The 21,075-nt window shown below is 44.3% G+C and overlaps 1 protein-coding gene and 1 pseudogene across 1 annotated transcript; both read right to left on the bottom strand.

Moving 5' to 3' along the window:
- Window positions 1–396: 396 nt before the first annotated feature.
- On the bottom strand, window positions 397–1,347 carry LOC102939550 (olfactory receptor 52R1-like). The gene is given in 1 exon segment (XM_043525381.1): window positions 397–1,347. A coding segment is annotated over 1 exon segment (951 nt).
- Window positions 1,348–19,291: 17,944 nt separating this feature from the next.
- LOC102936702 lies at window positions 19,292–20,218 on the bottom strand (annotated as a pseudogene).
- Window positions 20,219–21,075: the final 857 nt, after the last annotated feature.

Below are 21,075 nucleotides of genomic sequence, written 5' to 3'. Positions count from 1 at the left end.
TCAAAATCTGAAATGTTTCCCTTGCTGCTGGGGGTGAGGGAAGGGAGGTGAAAATTATCAAGACTGTTACGGGAGAGTGGAAGATAGGAGCAAGCAACAGGAGCAGGGCATTTGGTGGAAGAGGGAGAGCAGGGATAGAGCCTTGGGAGAAGAGGTGGGTCAAGGGGTTGGGTTTTGGGGATCCAGTTATAAGTAATTAGAAAGGTGGCAACCCAGTGAGTTTCACACAGACTGATTCCCCAGTTTCTCATGTTTATACTGCAAAGTAAGATCAGGAAAGGTTTCAATGTCTCTCAGACTATGCAATAAGTGATTCAGGAAAGAGGGCTCAACACCAAGTCACCAGCCAGCTTTGCACAGAGCTCAGTCTGAAAGCCAGAGCACCAGGAGAAAACTTTAGGCCCATTGATGAGTAAAGAGCCGGAGCAGACTGTCCTGGATCTGTTTGGTCCTCACCCCATAGATGATGGGGTTCAGCATGGGAGGCACCAGGAGATACACATTGGCCATGAGAACATGGAAATGCAGGACCACATTCTGGCCAAACCGGTGGGTGAGGAAGGAGAAGAGAGATGGGGTGTAAGAGGCTGAAATGACACAAAGGTGGGAGCTGCATGTCCGAAAAGTCTTGAGCCGGGCGTCCTTTGTGGGGAGGCTGAAGATGGCCCTGAGAATCTGAATATAGGACACAGTGATAAAAAACAAATCCAGACTAGCCACATTGAATGGCACAAAGAGGCCCTAGTAACTACTGATGCAGATGTCAGCACAGGTCAGTTTCACCACAGCCATGTGCTCGCAGTACGAGTGGGCGATGAAGTTGGTTCTGCAATATGGCCACTGCCTCGCCAGGAAGGGTTTGGGGATTATTAGTATTCCCCCACGCAGCACCACAGCTATGCTGATCTTGGCCATGATACGGTTTGTCAGGGTGGAGGAATGTCTCAGGGGATCACAGATGGCCATGTAGCGATCAAATGCCATGGCCACAAAGATCCCAGACTCCACCACTGTAAAGCAGTGAATGAAGTACATCTGGGTGAGACAGGCACTGAAATTTATCTCCCTGGAATTGAACCAGAAGATGCTCAGCATTTTAGGCAGGGTGGATGTGGACAGGACCAGGTCGGTGACAGCCAACATGCAGAGGAAATAGTACATGGGCCCATGGAGGCTAGGCTCCATCTTCACAATGTACAGGATGGTGAAGTTCCCCAAGATGGCTATGGCATACATGGTGCAGAAGGGGATGGAGATCCAGACATGGGCCGCCTCCAAGCCAGGTATGCCCATCAGGATGAAAGTGGAGGGGTTGGTGAAGTCACTTGTATTGTTTGAATCTGACATGGAGTATGGGAGAATTGTCCAACTCTGAGGCAGAAAGTTGTCTCATGAATGCACCACATGTTGCCCTGAGATCCTGTATGTGCACAGATTCTAGTGTGCTGGTCGCATTATCAATGCCTGGATGGAAAGACAATGTTAATATGAGACACTGCATGAGCTACTGGTAGCTGTTCCCATGGGTGAAGCCAATTGCTTGCTCTTCATACACCGAAAAGTGAAATTTTCATTATTCAGATAAACAAACCATGAACAACGGACACTACTAATGCCAATTCCACATTTGATGGTGCTTCATGCATCAATAGTTCCTACATATCATGGTGTGGAAAACCTTTAAAGGCACCAGCAGGAAACACAAGTGTGGATACTGGTTATCCCTTATTATTCCTTAATACAATCAAACCCAGACCAGAGAGTCCATGCTCTCGCGAGTTCTCCATTCTCCCAGTTGCTCAAAATCTGACAGTAGGAAATAATGAAAGCTTTGCCAGGACATGTGCCAGGGGGAAATATCCCAAATAGAACATACCTTAGGGAAAAGAGCTGGGCATAATTGATAGCAGCTACATGGAAACACCTGCTCATTCACAGAAGTGGTCAAAGCAAAGGCAATGTTTGGTTGCTTAAGTAATGGGATGGAGAATAACCTACTCTGGATATGCGCTAAGTTTGGCTAACCAGTCTCTATAAAGGATATAGTAGACAGAAAGGGGGTTTTTGAGACAGTCTGTGAGAATGGGGGAAGCTGCCATATGCACATAGACTGAAGAGTCTGGGTCTATTTAGTGTAGAGAAGAGACAATGAAGTGGGTATATGATAGAGGAGAACAAAATAACAGAATGGAACTGATTACATTCAAATGGAGAAATAGAGACCAGTTCCCAACCAGTGATATCTTATAGACACTTATTGCTTCAAAGGGGCTAATTCCCCAAAGCTGAGGCAAATTATCAGCAAAATGATTGGGAGGAAAAATTAGTAGTTATTTAAGCAGAGTTTGTATAATAGATAAAAAACTCAATTCCAGAGTCAAGAAAGTGGATCATTTTGCTAAAAACCCAATTGTGTGGCCAACAGAAGGCAGCCATTAGATGGGGAAAAGCATATATAAGAAAGAGGAAAAAAGGAGAAACATATAACAAGTAATATAAATCAGAAGATATGAAAACTGAAAAGGAAAGTTGAACACGTCTGGGAAAAATCCATGTTTCGCAGGCCTAGGGATCACAAAAAGGAGGTTAGTAAGTGTATTAAGAACAAAAGAAATCCTAGAAAAGTTTTAGGCCAATTCCAAGAGGGAGAAAGGAAACTTGTTAACATTGCAGGAAAAGGAGATATGTTTGTGATGGGTTCGGCCACAGAGGGACCCTTGGGACTGTCACCTTTCGTGCTGAGACTACCTCTGAGGCTGTAAGTGGTTTCAAGTATAGAGTGCAACATCACAATCATGCCACGTCATATCGAGTGCAACATCACAGTGTTCAAGAGAGAGTTTTGTTCTGCGTTTAGAAAGAAGCAGTATGATGTACTCATCTCTGATTAGGATGAAATATCTTCCAGTCCATTAGCTGTCAAGGAGGATGTTAAACAGCATCTGCAGTAGAATCTTAGAGTGACAAACACCAGGGTTAGGAGCTCACCGATCAACCACACCTGTCATTCAGAGCCAGCAATAGTCAATCAGGTGGCAGCAGAGCCAAAAGAAACACTAAAACAAAACAAAATGAAAACTGGAAAAGTCAAATACAGGACATGAGTCTGTTAAACGTAAAAGATTAAAAAATCAAGGGAAAGTTTAAAAAAAGATTTGACATGGATAAGAAACAATGGAAAAGCTGGTATGGGATTAGTTTAAAAAAGTCTATGAATATAACTAATGCCAGTCAACAATAGGGTGTATGGAAACCAGGTCTTTTCAAATAAAACCAATTTCAATGTTTAATGAGAGTACGTTTGGCTGACCTGGGAACTGAGCAGATGCAATAGATTTCGATTTCTCTGAGACATTCAATTTAGTAGGGGAAAATATTCAAATAAAAAATAAACACTGTACAATATCAGTAGAGCACACATAAAAACGGACTAAAAATTGGCTAACTGGCAGATCTCAGAAAGCAGCTTTCAATGGGCCATTGTGAGCAAGTGGGGCTGTTCCTAGTGGGGTTCTGAAGAGATGAGTTCTAGGCCAGATGCTATTCAATATTTTAATAAATGATCTGGAAGCAAATAGAAAATTACTTCAGATAAAATTTATGACCGACCCAAAGATTGGCACAGTGGTTACAATAAGGAGGCCAGGGCAGGTATACCAATTGATTTGGAGAATTTGGTGATCTGGGCCCAGCCAAACAAAATGTTTAAATATATTAAAATGCAAATTTATCATCTAGGAACAGGGAATACAGGCCCAACTCACAGACTAGATCACTGCATTATGTAACACAGGGACCCTTAAAAGGATTTACGGGTCATTGTGGACAACCAACTCATCGTGAGCTCCCAGTTTGAAGCTGTGGCCAAAGGGGCTGATGTGACCTTGGATGCATGAACAGGAGAGTGGCACTGGTGTAACCAACCGCATCCAGTTCTGGGGCCCACACTTCAGAAAGGATTTTGAAAAATTGGAGAGAGTGGAGAAAGGAGCCATAAAAAATATTTGAGACTGACGAAAGAGACTTCAAAAATTTCATTTATCAAAAAAGATGATAAAGGGGAAACTTTCATTGGGAAAAGACTGATAATGGACTCTGTACTCTAGTGGAGAAAGGACGAGCAAGACAGAATGGCTGGAAGCTGAAGCCAGAGAAATTCCAGATGGAAATAAGGGCCAAATGTTTAGCACTAGGGGTTGTTATCCATTGGAACAAACTGCGAAGGGAAGTGGTTCTCCATCTCCTCATGGCTGCAGATTCAGAATGGATGTTTTTCTGGAAGAGCTGCTTGAGGGCTTGTCTGCACATAAAACACTACAGCAGAGCTGCCGTAGTGCTTCAGTGTAGACACTCCTTTCACCAATGGCAGGGGTTCTCCCATCAGCGTAGGTAATCCACCTCACTGAGAAGTGGTAGGTAGGTCGATGGAAGAATTCTTCTCTCAGCCTCATTCTGTCTACATCAGGGTTAAATTGATATAGCTATATCTCACAGGGGCGTTGGTTTTTTGCTCTGGCACAAAAAGAAAATGCAATTTTAGGTTGCATTAACAGCAGCAGAGCATGCAACTCATGGGAGGTAATATTGTTCCTCTACTGGGAGCTGGTTAGGCTTCAGCTGCAGTACTGTGTCCAGTTTGGGTCACCAGCATATAGGAAGTCTGTAGAGAACCTGGAAAGGATCCAGAAGCTAGAGACAAAATGATCCATGGGATGGAATAAAAGCCATACAAGCAAAGGCTGAAGGAACTGTGTATGTACAATTTGGAAACAAGGAGATTGAGCGGGGACATGAGATCAGTCTTGAAATACTTGAAGGGCTGCCATAAAACCTATGGAGAAAAGTTGTTCTCTCCTGCCACATAGCGCAGGACAAGAGGCAATGGGTTCAAACTCCAGCAGAACTGAGTTAGATGAAATCTCAGGGTTTCAGGAATTGCCAAACTGTAAGAACAGGAGGACAGTGGAACAGACACCTCGATCCTTCACTGGAGGTTTTCCAAAGGAGGCTGGATAATCATCAGTTTGAATGGTTTATGTGCAACAAATCCTGCATCTTACAGGTGTTAGAATACCTGCCCTTTGTTGTCCCTTCTCAACCTCTGGCTCTACCTTTCTATAATGTGAAATCTGAGTGTAAACCAAGCCTTTGTCTAACACAAGTTGAGGAGCTCAATACAGGGGTAAGTGTGTGAAATTTAATGGCCTGTGTTATACACAAGGTCAGACTGGATGATCTAATGGTCCCTTCTGGCCTTAAACTCTATGAATCCATTGAGAAAGAAAGTAGATCAGACAATTATATTTGTCTCTCACAACACATGAACAAGGGAACCTTCAATTACATTTAATACTGATAAAAGAAAATTGTTTACATAAACCATATTTGGTCTGTGGAACTCCTTGCCATGGCCATTAATGGAAAATCTTAGCTGAATGGGATTCACAAATAGACTGGCCATTATAGGTGGTGCTGATGGCACCACCTTTAGTTAAGGCTGTCTGAAAATGTCAATTAGAAGACCTCATATTCAGATGCTTGTAATAACTTTGCCAAACTTTAAGAGTTTGGACTGTAAATTCCCATGCTGGGTGTCTGCTATGGGCTGAACTGTTTTCCATCATAACAGTTCGGCTGACTTCTTGAATGAAGCTGGGAGATAAGATGTCTTGCCCATGATGAAAGATTCTTATAGTTTTTATAATTTTTATGATTCCAGTAAGAAGCCCTAGTACGTCCCTGCGTTCCATCAGATAAAGGTCAGGTAACAGCCCTCCCACCCCCGTGTTAACAGCTAGAGCTCTGAATTGCAAGAGGAGGAGGTGACAGTGTCTGTGCATTAGCACACAGCTGGCTCCTGAGTTCTTTACTCAGTTCTTACTCCAAGGGGAGTTTGAACTCAGTGGAGCCTGAGGAAAGTATGGGCCATGGCCTCAGAATGTGGCCTTGTATTGTACATCTACTAACAACTTTCACACTGAAGCAGCCACTGTGCCATTGAAATGCAGCTCCCTTGAGGCTGGAGGCCATCAGCTAGGATGGGTGGGGATACACAGAAAAGAGGAATACTTTGGCTAATCATACCGGAACAAGCTCATCCCCTGTGGCAAGGGCCCTAAGATGTTTAAAGGCTGGGCAGAGCGGAAAGGACAACAGACTTACTTTCTGTCCCAGCACATCCACGGTACACTGTGTTTATCAAGCAGGTGAGCTCCTCAGCAAGAGATGGGTACCTGTGAATTCTGGGATGGAAGTGCCTTCCCTGGTAATCCCCTCAGACAGCCGTGTCCCAAACCTCTCTCAGCCCAGCATCTTTGGCAACTTCCCATGCTGAGAGCCAACACAGGGGTGTGTACCATACGGTTCTGTGCAGCAGCAGAGGTTTCTTCAGCCTATAGTGGATAATCGAGCATCTGGATGCAAACAGGCTGGAAACAAGTGTGTCTGTGCTTCTGTTCTATTTATGCAGCTTTAGGAGTAAATAGTAATTAAGGGACCTTCCCAAAGGGAGATGAGAACTCTTGGGCTCTGTGCTGAGCCAGAGAGAAATTGGCTGTTCTCTGTATTTGTGTATATTTAAAACATTATAGTACATTAGGAAGAAAATTAGGGATAATGCCTAAATCTCCACAGGGCCTGATAACCTGTAAATGCTCAGGAGGGTTGGGTAGATAGTAGTCAGACAGTTCTGGAGAGAGATGACTGAGGGGAGACATGAGCACTTTCTGCAGGCACCTGGGGCTTTTGCTAAGGGATCAGAAATCAATAATTCTCATCAGTAACTGTCATCTTACTTTGCAGCAGCTTTCAATGAAGGAGTTTCAAAACACCCAGCGAAGGAAAGTCACTATGAACATATCCTCATAATACAGATAGGTGAACTGAGACACAGGGATATGTGAATTAGGCAAGGTAGTGCAGAGAATGCAGACAGACTCCAGGAGTCCTGACTTCCCTGCTGTAACCACCGTCTCTCTGTCAGTAACTTAGCGCATGACAAGAAGGAAATGGACTCACAGTCTAGTAGGGCCTGTTCCTTGGGTGGGTGTAATGGATTTTCCCAAGTGCACAACCTGGAACTTGGGTACCATGGATTCCTCTGGCACACCAATATGGACCCCGTCTCACACTTTAAGTCTGTGGGAAGCTGAAATCTTCTCCAGGTCACACACTTACACAGCTGTACACAAAGAGTGAGACAACCAGCTGCAGTTACACGAATGCTTTCAGTAGCCACTGATGGACCAACAATACAGAGGCTGCAGCCACTTCCCCAACAGCTTCCCAGCCTAGGACCTCAGAGCTCTATGGTCTTGCTCTGGTCAGAAGCCTGACTGGAGTTAGATTATTACTGAGTCCCTCCCTCCCTCCATGTGGAGAGGAGTACGCACCAGCTCCTGCTCAAGAGCATAATTCCCTTTTCCATTTCAAAGAACACACTGTTATAGGTAGAAAAAAAAAAGAAAATAGATTAATTAAGTATGGAAAGATAGATATTAGGTGATTATAATGAAGAGTGTACAGATTAGGGTTGTTGATTAATTGCAGTTATCTCACGTGATTAAGTGAACAAATTAACCATTATTAATCGGATTTTTAATCGCATTGTTAAACAATAGAATTTATTAAATGTTTCTGAATGTTTTTCTACATTTGCAACACAGAATACAAAGTGTACAGTGCTCACTTTATGTTATTAATTTTTGATTTAAAATATTTGCACTGTAAAAATGATAAACAAGAGAAACAGTATTTTTCAACTCAACTCATGCAAGTATTATAATGTACTCTCTCTATTAAAAGTATGAAAGTACAACTTACATATATATGTTTTTGTTACATAACTGCAGTCAAAAACAGAACAATTTAAAACTTTGGAGCATCCAAGTCCACTCAGTCCTACTTCTTGTTCAACCAATCACTAAGACAAACAAGTTTGTTTACATTTTGGGGGGATAATGTTGCCTGCTTCTTATTTCCAATGTCATCTGAAAGTGAGGGCTTTTGTAGCTGCCATTGCAAGGTATTTACGCACCAGATATGCTAACCATTCATGCTTCTGCCACCATTCCCAAGGACATGCTTCCGTACTGATGATGCTCGTTAAAAAAAATACTGTTATTTAAATTTGTGACTCATCTCATTGCGGGAGAATTGTATGTCTCCTGCTCCATAGTTTTGCCTGAATTCTGTCATATATTTCATGTTAATGGCAGTCTCTGATGATGAACCAGCATGTATTGATCATTTTAACAACACAAGGAAGAGGGAAAAGGGGGAATGTTGGGCCACCCGATAACTTAATCACAAACTTGATTTAGGCTTGTTTATCTCAGGGAATTTCAGTGTTGGGGCTTGTACAAAAGCCTGTTTTAAATCACAGAAAGCTTTTTCCTGTTCAGACCGCCATGCCCTTTCTACTTTCTTTTTCAATAAATGCCACAAGGGTTTAGTTATAATGGTGAAATTCCAGATGTGTTACCTTAAATAGTTAAACCCTGCTAACATTACCCTCAATGCATGGGAGCCCTCTGGTCTGGGTAAAGTCAGCAATTATTTCATTTTTTGTTGATCTACCCGAACTTCTTGTTCCCTTAGGGTTACCCACAAGTAATTCACCCTCTGTTGCACTAATTGGTCTTTCTGTCTATTAGTGTTAAAACCCATTTCCTGGATAAGTCTAAGCACCCTTTTAGTCCTCTCAGTTACCTCCTCCTCAAAGTCTCCCCCAACTAATATGTCATCTACATGTAACTCTGAGGCACTGAGACCACTAGATGGAGAGTGAAGTCTGGCTACTCTATGGCCTGAGTTAAGAGCCAGCTGGTGTTTAGTTCATGCAGTAGAGGCTCAAAGGTTCCAGGTTCAATCCCACTCGCTGATGACCCTGGCCGTTGGTGTTATATATATATATATATTAGGTGACATTCTCCCACTAGTTCTAGACTTGATTTTCACAAACAAGAAGGCACTGGTTGAGGATTTAAAAGTGGAAGGCAGCTTGGGGGAAAGTGATCATGAAATGATAGAGTTCATGATTCTAAGGAATGGCAGGAGCGAAAACATCAAAATAAAGACAAAGGATTTCAAGAAGGCAGAAGTCTGGCAAGAGACCACCCTGGCTTCACCAGGAGATCTTGAATGACCTAAAAATTAAAAAAAAAAGAGTCCTACAACAAGTGGAAACAAGGTCAAATTAAAAAGGAGAAGTATAAACAAATAATACATGTATATAGGGGCAAAATTAGAAAGGCCAAGGCACAAAATGAGATCAAACTAGCTAGAGACAAAAAGGGTAACAAGAAAACATTCTACAAATACATTAGAAGCAAGAAGAAGACCATGGACAGGGTAGGACCGTTACTAAATGAAGAGGGGAAAACAATAACAGAAAATGTGGAAATGGCAGAAGTGCTTAATGACTTCTTTGTTTTGGTTTTCACCAAGAAGGTTGTCATAAAGAATGCAGTGAAAATGGGATAGGTTCAGATGCTAAAATAGGGAAAGAACAAGTTAAAAGCTACTTTGACAAGTTAGATGTCTTCAAGTCACCAGGGCCTGATGAAATATCCTAGAAAACTCAACGAACTGAATGAGGAGATAGCTGAGCCATTCGCTATTATCTTTGAAAATGGAAGATAAGGGAGATTCTGGCAGACTGGAAAAGAGCACATATCGTGCCTCTCTATAAAAATGGAAACAAAGGCAACCCAGGCAACAACAGACCAGTCAGCTTAACTTTTGTGTTTTATTTTGCTTGGTAATTCAATTTGCTCTGTTTGTTATTACTTGGAACCACTTATATCCTATTTTTTGTATTTAATAAAATCACTTTTTACTTATTAATTAACCCAGAGTATACATTAATACCTGGGGGTGGAGGAGGCAAACAACTGTGCATATCTCTCTATCATTGTTATAGAGGGCGAACAATTTATGAGTTTATCCTGTATAAGCTTTATACAGTGTAAAACGGATTCATTTGGGGTTTGGATCCCACTGGGAGCTGGGCATCTGAGTGATGGAGACAGGAACACTTCTTAAGATGTTTTCAGTTAAGCCTGCAGCTATTAGGGGACATGGTTCAGACCTGGATCTCTGTTTGCAGCAGACAAGCATGTCTGGCTCAAACAAGGCAAGATTCTGGAGTTCCAAGATGGCAGGGAAAACAGGCTCAGAGGTAGTCTCAACACATCAGATGGCAGTCCCAAGCGGGGTTCTGCGATCCAATCCGTCAAAGCCTCAACTGGAGTATTGTGTCCAATTCTGGGCACCACATTTCAGGAAAGATGTGGACAAATTGGAGAGAGTCCAGAGAAGAGCAACAAGGATGATTAGAGGTCTGGAAAAAATGACCTATGAGGGAAGATTAAAAAAAAAAGGGTTTGTTTTGTCTGGAAAAGATAAGCCACAGAGGGCACATGATAACAATTTTCAAATACCTAAAAGTTTGTTACAAGGAGGATGGAGAAAATTTGTTCTTCTTAACGTCTGAGGATAGGGCAAGAAGCAATTGGGCTTAAATTGCAGCAAGGGCAGTTTAGGTTGGAAATTAGGAAAAACTTCTTGACGCTCAGGATGGTTAGCACTGGAATAAATTGCCTAGGGAGGTTGTGGAATCTCCTTCATTGGGGATTTTTAAGAGCAGGTTGGACACACACCTTTCAGAGATGGTCTATAATACTTAGTCCTGCCTTGAATGCAGGGTACTGGTCTGGATGACACCTCGAGTTCCCTTCCAGTTCTATGAGTCTGATTCTACTTTTGTCCCTTAAAGATAAACGCAAAGCTGGCCCAAGAATCTGGATGCAATGGGATAGCAAAACAATAATTTACCAAATCTATGACAGGGAATCATTTAGGGGCCCCCTGTATTCTTGCCATCACTTGAGTCAAATCTGCTGCTATTGGTGCCAGGGCGGGGGTAGCTTTATGAATTTGTCTAAAATCCACTGTGAATCTCCAATCTCCTGAAGCTTTAGTATGGGCCAAATCAGGCTATTGTATGCAGAATTCCTCTTTTGAATCACCCCCGTTCATAGAATCATAGAATACCAGAGTTGGAAGAGACCTCAGGAGGTCATCTCGTCCAACCCCCTGCTCAAAGCAGGACCAATCCCCAATTTTTGCCCCAGATCCCTAAATGCCCCCCTCAAGGATTGAACTCACAATCCTGGGTTTAGTAGGCCAATGCTCAAACCACTGAACTATCCCTCCTCTCCCACAGCTGCATGCAGAATTCAATAAGTGGGCATAATGTATATAGCGCCAAGATGATATTTTCAGTCTTATTATCTATTCCGTTCCTAATGATTCCCAACATTCTGTTCGCTTTTTTTGACTGCCGCTGCACACTGAATGGATGTTTTCAAGGACTATTCACAATAACTTCTGAGGCCCCACTCCCTGCTCCTCCTCTTTACGACTGCAAAAGGATAAGTCCCTGCATTAGCTGGGAAGACAGGATGCCGGGCAGAGGCCAGGGAGGCTTCGGTAGCTCACAGGGAGGGAGATAAACAGCACACCTGCCATTAGCCAGGTATTTACATGTGTACACAGCACCTTAGCTGGAACTAGAGGGCACACGTTGCCCAGGGCGTGAAGCTGAACATTGGAGCTGCGTCTAACGTACGCTCTGCATGATGCTTTCTGTAGCAGCACACTAGAATTAATAAATAATCATCTCCATTAAATACATGGAGAGGCTGTGCCCCCTATCATCCTTCTAATCTGTGGCCGAGCTGGGACTCTTTGCTCCCAGCTCCCTGGTCTCTGCTGATGTTAGTTAAATGGCTTGGGTGAAATCCTCAGTTGGTGTAAGTGACTGCAGCCCCACTGAAATCAGGGGAGATCCCCTCACTAGAGAAACCAATGCAGAGAAAGCACCAGGCCTCTGTGCTGCTGCATGGACCATACGAGCCAGGGCTGAGAGCGACTAAGCCGTTCCTGCTGCATTAGTTTTCCTATCTGTAAAAGGGGGATACCTCCTGGGAGTAGTGAGCAATAGTGTGTGAAGAACTTGTCAGTGTGTCATTGTCCTTTAGTGGGACACAGCTGTGGATGCCAAATTCTGGACATAGGGCTGAGAAATGGGGCAGACTCACCCCAGGCTGATGGTTGTTCTATCATTAGATTATACCAAGCCAGTAACAAACATAAACTTCTGTCTCACCACACTGGTTAACTGGAAGCAAAAAATTGCGGTCTCCTGAGGCATCCCAGCCCCTGGATCACCACCCGGACACTGAACTTGATTATGAGGGTCAGGGAAAACCAGTTTCATTCCTTCTGATCTCAAGACCTCAGCCACATAGCCAGGTTAATATAAAACTCAGAACTTACCCAAGGATCATGCTGCTGCCAACCTGTTAGTAACTAAAAACTCAAGGTGTAATAATAAAAGAAAAGAAGAAGAGTTATAAATGGTTAACAGATCAGATACATCTAAGTGGTTTTTCAGAGCAGTGATGGAATAAACTGCTGGCTTTCAAAAGTCTCTCTGGAGTCACCCAAACAGTTTGGGGGTCATCAGTCCTTGCTCAGAAGACTAGATGACCTCCTGAGGTCTCTTCCAACCCTGATCTTCCATGATTCTATGAGACCTCCCTTGTTAGAAATCCAGTGCAGAGAAATGAAGACAGGATGGGGATGTCTCAGGGGTCCTTTTATATCCTCTTTTCTGTGCATGGAATTTTACTGCCCCAAACAAAGACAACTGTCTCTGTTTGTGGAAAGTTACTGGCCCAAGAGGGAGTCCAGGGTCACAAGAGCATACCACATGTGCTCACATGTTTCGATGCCTCACATGGGCAGCCATTGCCTGTATTTTTGATGAGTGTGTTTCTTCTATGGCCCATTGTGACAGCTAAGTGTCCTTGAAGTGCCCTCAACACACAGAGGTCTGGCCTTAGTGTAAATTCTACCTGAGCGGTGTTATCCACAAATAAAACACTCGTATACAATTTTAAGTGTATATAGATCAAGATCATATCAGTGATGGAATAAACTGCTAGTTTGCAAAAGTTTCTCTGGTGTCATCCAAACAGCTTGGGGGTCATCAGTCCTCCTGAGGTCTCTTCCAACCATAATCTTCTATGATTCTTTGATTCTATGAGTGCTTCCTTGATAGAAATCCAGATCAGAGAAATGAAGCAGGAAATGAAGACAAGGTGGGGATATCTCAGGAGTCATTTCATAGCTTCTGCCCTGTGCATGGAATTTTACTGTCCCAAACAAAGCCCACAGCCCAGATGCCTGGAAAATTATGGGCCCAAGTGGGAGTCCAGGGTCACATGAGCATATCACATGTCCTTACATGCTCTGATGACTCACAAGGGAAGCCACTGATCCTATTCTTACAGAGATGTGTTTCTTCTATGGTCCATTGTGAGAGCTAAGTTTTCTTGATGGTCCTTTGACACAGCTATCTGACCTTATCCATCTGAGGAGTGTTACCCAGGAACACAACACATGTGTAAGATACCAGTACATCACCAATAATCATAACTTCAGACACAAAGTTGATACATGTATATAAACAGGATAATCATAGTTAAGAAATCGTAACTTTCCCACTGACACCTGATAGCACACACTTTGTACAATATTTGTAGCAATTGTACAACAGTGGTAGCAACATTGATAAAAATGGTCATTGTTCAATCACACAGCATCACACCCTGTTCTCGTCCCACGACAGTGCTACAGCTGCCAGCCACCTAAGGAAGGGGCATTGCCTGGGTTCGAGCAGGGCAAGCAGCTGGGACGCTAGAGCCACTGGAGGACGGGAAGAGCAGATAAAAACCTCTTTTGCCACAGGGACCCTGTTCCTTGTACAAAGAATCATAGAATCATAGAATATCAGGGTTGGAAGGGACCTCAGGAGGTCATCTAGTCCAACCCCCTGCTCAAAGCAGGACTGATCCCCGACTAAATCATCCCAGCCAGGGCTTTGTCAAGCCTGACCTTAAAAACTTCCAAGGAAGGAGGAAAGAGTTATTTAATAGTGAGAGGTGGATGTTAATTAACTTGGCTGTTTCCTCCAAGCATTGCCAGCCAGCCCCCTTGGCTTTGAACAACCTTAACTTGTGTTTGACTAAAATATCTGCCAGAAAGGTGTCCAGGGTTAGACCCACAAAGGCACTCAGGTAAATACTAAATTTAGGCGTCACTGCATTTCTCAAACACCGGCTCATCTGCTGCCGGACCCTGTAGGTGCCTAAGGTTCTGCCAGTAGCCGGCACAAAGCAACCTGGGGGCTGACACTGCTCCACAGCTAACGAGCTGCTCAGAGTCTTCACTCAGGCCTCAGTTCTGTTGGGTTCTCCAATGATCTCCCCAGCAGGCCCGATCAGCTAGGGATTCTCAGACCACGCCTCCTGGATGGGGCCTTGCATGTCGGGAACATGTGTATGAACATATGCACACATGTGTGTGTGTCCATTTGTGTGTGAGTATATGCAGTTGGGTCCATGTGTGTGTGTGCATGTCCATCCCTATGTGTGTGTGTGTGCACGTGGGTCAGTGTGTGGTTGTCCGTGTGTGTGTGTGTGTTGATGAGTGATGGGATGAATGGGCCCCAGATACTGTGTCAAATGGTCAGTTGATCCAGTGTGTGAGGCTGAGGACTGACAAGCAGAAAGGACGGGTGACACTCGTTGAACAAGGAACATTTTCAGGGGGTCACATATTACACATGTGATAGGTAGTGAGGTAAACACTTTCCTTTTCCTTTGCTCAGTACCTCTGTTTGCTTTTCTCCTGTGGTGCAGACTAGAATTGCAGTCTTTTTCAGGACATGGATGTATTGCCTTTGGTAAAAATACAAAATTAGATCTGAGAGAGCTCTAGTTCTACAGATATAATGCTGTGAAACTCTGTACCTCAAAGCAACACTCTGAGAACTCCATATTCATCACTGTTATATAATAGCAACAAAGCTGGTACAAAATATGTCATGTGAGGTGTCAATGGAAAAGTTATGGTTCGCTGAATATGATTATCCTATTTGTATGCATGTCTCATTTTTGTATCTGAAGTTATGAGAATACTGACTATGTATCTGTATTTCAAACGTGTTTTCTCCTGTGGTAACTCCCACACGGGTGTTTACAACCAGTTTAGCCAGCAAATTGTGAATGGATTATTCAAGTTAACACAATGGGCCATGGAAGATGCTTATCCCCACCTGGTGGACATTTCTGGCGATGTTCTAACCAGAATATGTGTAAAGGCCCCTGCTATGACTCATTGAAGCAATCAAGGGCATGTGACCAACTCATGTCACAGTGGACTCCATCTTGTGCCCGTACTTTTTCCACTAAATGTCCTGGGGGCTTTGTCTGGGACAATGAAGTTCCCTCCACATGGCAGAAGATGTAACCGTGAGAAGTGACATCACCAGTTGTCCTCACTCCCGTCCCCCCACCACTGAACACCTGAAAACATGACTAGAAGAAGAAAATTTTGACTGGGGAGGTGGTCCCAGGCTGGAAAGGACAATTCCTGGTATGTGTATGTTTCAAGGCTGATTCCCCCCTCTGGCGCTTCAAGTGCAGAAGGTGGGGGACCCCAAGGGTTCTAAAAATTAATACTGGCCACTCCAGGCTGGTATTAAACTCCAAAGATTGCAGATCCCCCAGGCCTTGGGTTGGTAAATGCTGCCACCATCCCTTTGAGAGCCCAGAAAGGTGCACTTGGGAATTCCTTCCTGTGGGGTACCCCCAACTCTTTTAGTTAGACGCGATCAGGTTTATTTCCTTATTTTGGCCTTATGGATTTCTCTGTGCTAAACACACAGGTGTTTTTGTCAGCTTTCAGCTGGACCCCAGGATAGCTACTCTTGGGGTTTAATCCTTTCAGTGGCTCTTTTAATATCTAGCAACAGCCTGATTTCCCAGATGTATTTCCTTTCCCTGTTTTTTTTTTCTTTTTTTTAATAAATTTACATTTTTTAAGAACATGACTGGAATCCTGCATCGTAGGAAGTAAGAGATCTGGGCATATATTTTCAGATAGCTGGTGAAAACAGCTGATTTCTTTTTCTTCCCTTTATTTCTCTATTGAGGGAATTTCCCCTGATTTCAATGGGGCTGCACCAACTTACACCAGCTGAGGATTTGGCTCAAGTCATTGAACTGGAGATAAAGAATCAGCAGGGACCAGTGAGCTGGTAGCAAAGAGTCCCAGCTCTGCCATGGATTCACGGGGTGACCTTCTCACTGGGTGACCAGAGTCACTTCCTCCCTCTGAACCACAACCTCTACAGGCATTAAATGAAGAGTATTATTTATTATTTCTAGTGTGCTGCTGCCAAAAGGCCCTAATCAGGGCTGTGGAATCACACACTGCATTGATTTGATACCCTGCAGCACATCCTTGGGCTCTATGCATTATTTAGAATTCCAGCCAGAGTGTGGTCCCTGGTAAACAAGCAAGACAAGGCTGAAGACTGAGCTGTGTGGAAACCTGTTTTTGTGGATGTCGTTTTCAACTGTTTCTTTAATAAAATCTTCTTATTTAAGAAGGACGGCAACTCCACTGATCATGCCACACAAATAGACTCACTGTGTCTAACACAACTCAGAGGAGTGTTAGTATATAAATCTGTTTGAATTTTGGGTGTGACCTGTTGACACTCTTATATCTCATATTAATATGTGTAAACAAAGACAAAGACACCATGTGCTACAGCTGCCCTGTCAAGGTTCCTTCCCCACGCTGAACTCTAAGGTACAGATGTGGAGATCTGCATGAAAACCTCCCTAAGCTTATTCTTACCAGCTTAGGTTAAAAACTTCCTCAGGGTACAAACTTTGCTTTGTCCTTGAACCCTATGCTGCCACCACCAAGCTTGTTAAACAAAGAACAGGGAAAGAGCCCACTTGGAGATGTCTTCCCCCCAAGCCCTACACCCCCTTTGCTGGGGAAGGCTTGATAAAAATCCTCACCAATTTGCATAGGTGAACACCAACCCAAACCCTTGGATCTTAAGAACAATGAAAAAGAAATCAGGATCTTAAAAGAGCAATTTTAATTGAAGAAAAAGTAAAAGAATCACCTCTGTAAAACCAGGATGGTAAATACCTTACAGGGTAATTAGATTCAAAACATAGAGAATCCCTCTAGGCAAAACCTTAAGTTACAAAAAAGACACACAGACAGGGATTGTCATTCTATTCAGCACAGTTCTTTTCTCAGCCATTTAAAGAAATCATAATCTAACACATACCTAGCTAGATTACTTACTAAAAGTTCTAAGACTCCATTCCTGTTCTGTTCCTGGCAAAAGCAGCATACAGACAGACCCACACCCTTTGTTTTTCTCCCTCCTCCCAGCTTTTGAAAGTATCTTGTCTCCTCATTGGTCATTTTGGTCAGGTGCCAGCGAGGTTATCTTCGCTTCTTAACCCTTTACAGGTGAAAGGGTTTTGCCTCTGGCCAGGAGGGATTTTATAGTTCTGTATACAGAAAAGTGGTTACCCTTCCCTTTGTATTTATGACATGCCCACAAGCAGAGGGGGTGAAAAGAGTTAAGCGATGGCACTAAAGGGTTACAGGGTAGGGTGGAATGGAATATATGAGCACACACTGGAATGCTGCCTGGCTCTTCTTTCAAGGCAAGGTCAAGCAACCAGTTGGGAGGGGCAAGGGAATATGGGAGGGAAGGTATAAAACAATAAAAGGCCAAAGAAATGCCTGTCCTTGACCGCAGAACAACCTCACTCCTCATCCCTCCCATGAGATACAAAAGAGGTGGGATGACAACACTAGACTCACAACCCTCCAAAAGGCAACATGACAATAAGTTGCACGGGGCTGGACAGAGGGCGTGCATTGCTTGTATATTTGGGGCCTGCTGAGGAAGAGGAGGAGGAGATGGGAAATGGGATTAGGGAATGGGCAATAGGGACACAGACCAGGCTTTGCATGATCAGAGCTGAGAAGGGGAGCATGCGGTAAACAGTCCAAGGCATCAGAGCTGGGAGCAGAACCCTGGGAAACAGACTCTGCCGGCGTGTAGAGCTCTGGATATGTTTGCTTGGAACTAACCCCAATAAACATCGCATTGCCTGCACTTCAGGATCCTGCTTTCTGTCTGCGTGACGAGAACCTGTGGGGGAGGGGAGTGAATGGAAATCCCTTTAGCAAAGAGCAATGGCAGTTCATGGCCACAGCAATGGTGCTGGGGTTTCAGGACTCCTGGTTCCTATTCTCAGCTCTGTCACCAACTCATTGTGTGGCCTGGGGTAAATCAATTTATTGTTGCGTGTTTCAGTCCACCCATGACACGGGGAGGACGCTGCTAGCAGACAAGCTAAAGAATTGTGAGATGAAGTGATAAAAAGCAACACGAGAAGCACATGTTTGACTCAGCTTCACTGTTCAGCTTCAGCCCCTGGGCAATGGGGGCCCCTGTAGTTCCAGATAAGATGCTGCGTACGTGTGTAAATAGCTGGCTAATGGCAGGTGTGCTGTTTATCTCCTCCCTATGAGCTACCAAAGTCACCCCGGACTCTGCCCAGCATCCTGCCTTCCCAGCTAACGCAGTGGCTTATCCTTCTGCCTCTCTCAGCTGTTCTCCTAGCTTCAAAGCTGATCCCTTGCCCTTCCCCTGTGGCCTGGCTCAGGGCAAAGGGCTCCCAGACCATCCCCATTGCAGGCTACAGGGGATGCTACAGGCCCCCAGTCAGGAGGAACAAAAGGGAACTGAAAGTTAAAGAAATAAGCCAAACAAGCTTCCCCCTTCCTTCAGGACTTTGTAGCTGAACTTTAGAGCCCACAAACTGTATGATGCACAATCTCACCTGCCTGCTTCATAACTCTATTCCCAAACCTCACCTGCTTTTATATGGCTTCCTGGTTTCCCTCTCTGCTCCTGATTGCCCTGTCACCACATCCTTGCTGCACACACTGCAGGCTCCTCCTAAGGCTGGAGCAGCCCCTGTCCAAAGCTGGAGCAGAAGGAGCTCCACTAGGGTGTGTGTGGGGGAGAGAGGTGGAGATGATCCAGGCAGTGAGAGAGGGATGAGAGGAGGAAGCAATAGTGGTGGGACCTTGGGGAAGAGTCAAGAGAGAAGGCAGGGCCTCCACGGTCCAGTTACCAGCAATTAGAAAGGTGGTAACCCTCTGAGTTAAGGAGCTGTACACAGACTGATTCCCCAGTTTGTCACACTGACACAGCACAGTAAGACTGTCTCATAAGTGACTCAGGAAAGAGGGCTCAGCACCATGTTACCAGCCAGCTGTGCAGGGAGCTTGATCTGAAAGCCAGAGCACCAGAAGAAAACTTTTAAGTCCTTTTATGAGTAAAAAGCCGAATCAGCCTGCCCCGGATCTGTTTGGTCCTCACCCCATAGATGATGGGGTTTAGCATGGGGGGCACCAGGAGGTACACGTTGGCAGTGAGAATGCGGAAATGAAGGGGAACATTCTGAGCAAATCAGTGTGTGAGAAAGGAGAAGAGACATGGGATATGAAAGGCTAAGATGACACAGAGGTGTGAGCCGCAAGTCCCAAAGATCTTGAGCCGGGCATCCTTTTTGGGGAGGCTGAAGATGGCCCTTAGGATCTGAATATATGACCCAACAATTAAAAATATATCCAGACTGGTCACAGAGAGTGCCACAAAGAAGCTGTAGTAACTACTGATGCGGATGTCAGCACAGGCCAGCTTCACCACAGCCATGTGCTCGCAGTACGTATGGGGAACGATGTTGGTTCTGCAATATGGCCATTGCCTTGCCAGCAAGGGATAGGGCAGTATGAGCAAGCCACCGCGCAGCATGAAAGCCAGGCCAATCTTGGCCACCATGGGGTGTGTCAGGATAGTGGAATGTCTCAGGGGATCACAGATGGCCACGTAGCGATCAAAAGCCGTGGCCACAAGGATCCCAGACTCCATCACTGAGAAGGAATGAATGAAGTACATCTGGGTGAGGCAGGCACTGAAATCAATCTCCCTGGAATTGAACCAGTAGATACCCAGTGTTTTGGGTAAGGTGGACGTGGACATGACCAGGTCACTAACAGCCAGCATGCAGAGGAAATAGTACATAGGCCCATGGAGGCTTGGCTCCCTCTTCACAATGAACAGGATGGTGAAGTTCCCCAAGACGGCTATGGCGTACATGGTGCAGAAGGGGATAGAGATCCAGACATGGACCATTTCAATGCCAGGAATGCCCATCAGGATGAGGCTGGAGGGGTTGGTGAAGTGGGTTGTGTTGGAATCTGACATGGAGGAGGGGAGAAGGTGTCCAACTCTGAGAGAGAATGGTGTCTCCTACACGTGCGGTAGAATGGTATCTCCTCTCCTGACTTCTTCTATATGCCCAGGGTTTACGGTGATGGCCAAAGTACAAATGCCTGGATGGAGAGACAATATAAATATGATACTACATGCACTTCTGGCGGATGTTATCGTGGGTGAAGCAGATTGGTCACTCTTTATGCATTGAAAAATGACATTTTCATTCATTCAAAAAAATGAATTATGAACAACCGAGACTACTAATGCCAATTCCATATCTGATGCTGCTCCATGCATCAATAATTGCTACATATTGTGGTCTGGGAAACTTTCATAGTCACCATCAGAAAACACAAATGTAGATACTGTTTATTCATCATTGTTCCAATGAAAACAAAGCTAGAGAATCCATGCTGTAGGGAGTTTCCCATTCACCTGGTTGCTCAAAATCTGAGAGTGGAAAAAAAAAAAACCTTTTTCCAAGACATGTGCTGGGGGAAACATCCCAACTAGAACACACATCAGGGAAAAGACCTGGCCGTCATTTGAAAGCAGTTATACAGAAACACCTGCTCATTCACAGCAGTGCCCAAAAGAAAGACAATGTTCAGATGCCTAAGGAATGGGATGCAGAATACCTGCTCTGGACATGCACTCAGTTTTGGGCACTCAGTCTCTATAAATGATGTAGCAGATAGAAAGGGGATTTCTGAGACAGGCTGTGAGAATGGGGAAGGTTGTCATTAATGGACAGACCAAAAAGTCTGGGACTGTTTAGTTTAGAGATGAGACAAAGAAGGAGGCATATGATATAGGAGAACAAA

The sequence above is a fragment of the Chelonia mydas genome, chromosome 1 (genome assembly GCF_015237465.2).
Source record: "Chelonia mydas isolate rCheMyd1 chromosome 1, rCheMyd1.pri.v2, whole genome shotgun sequence".
NCBI lineage: Eukaryota > Metazoa > Chordata > Testudines > Cheloniidae > Chelonia > Chelonia mydas.
This window is presented reverse-complemented; position numbering and strand designations above follow the sequence as displayed.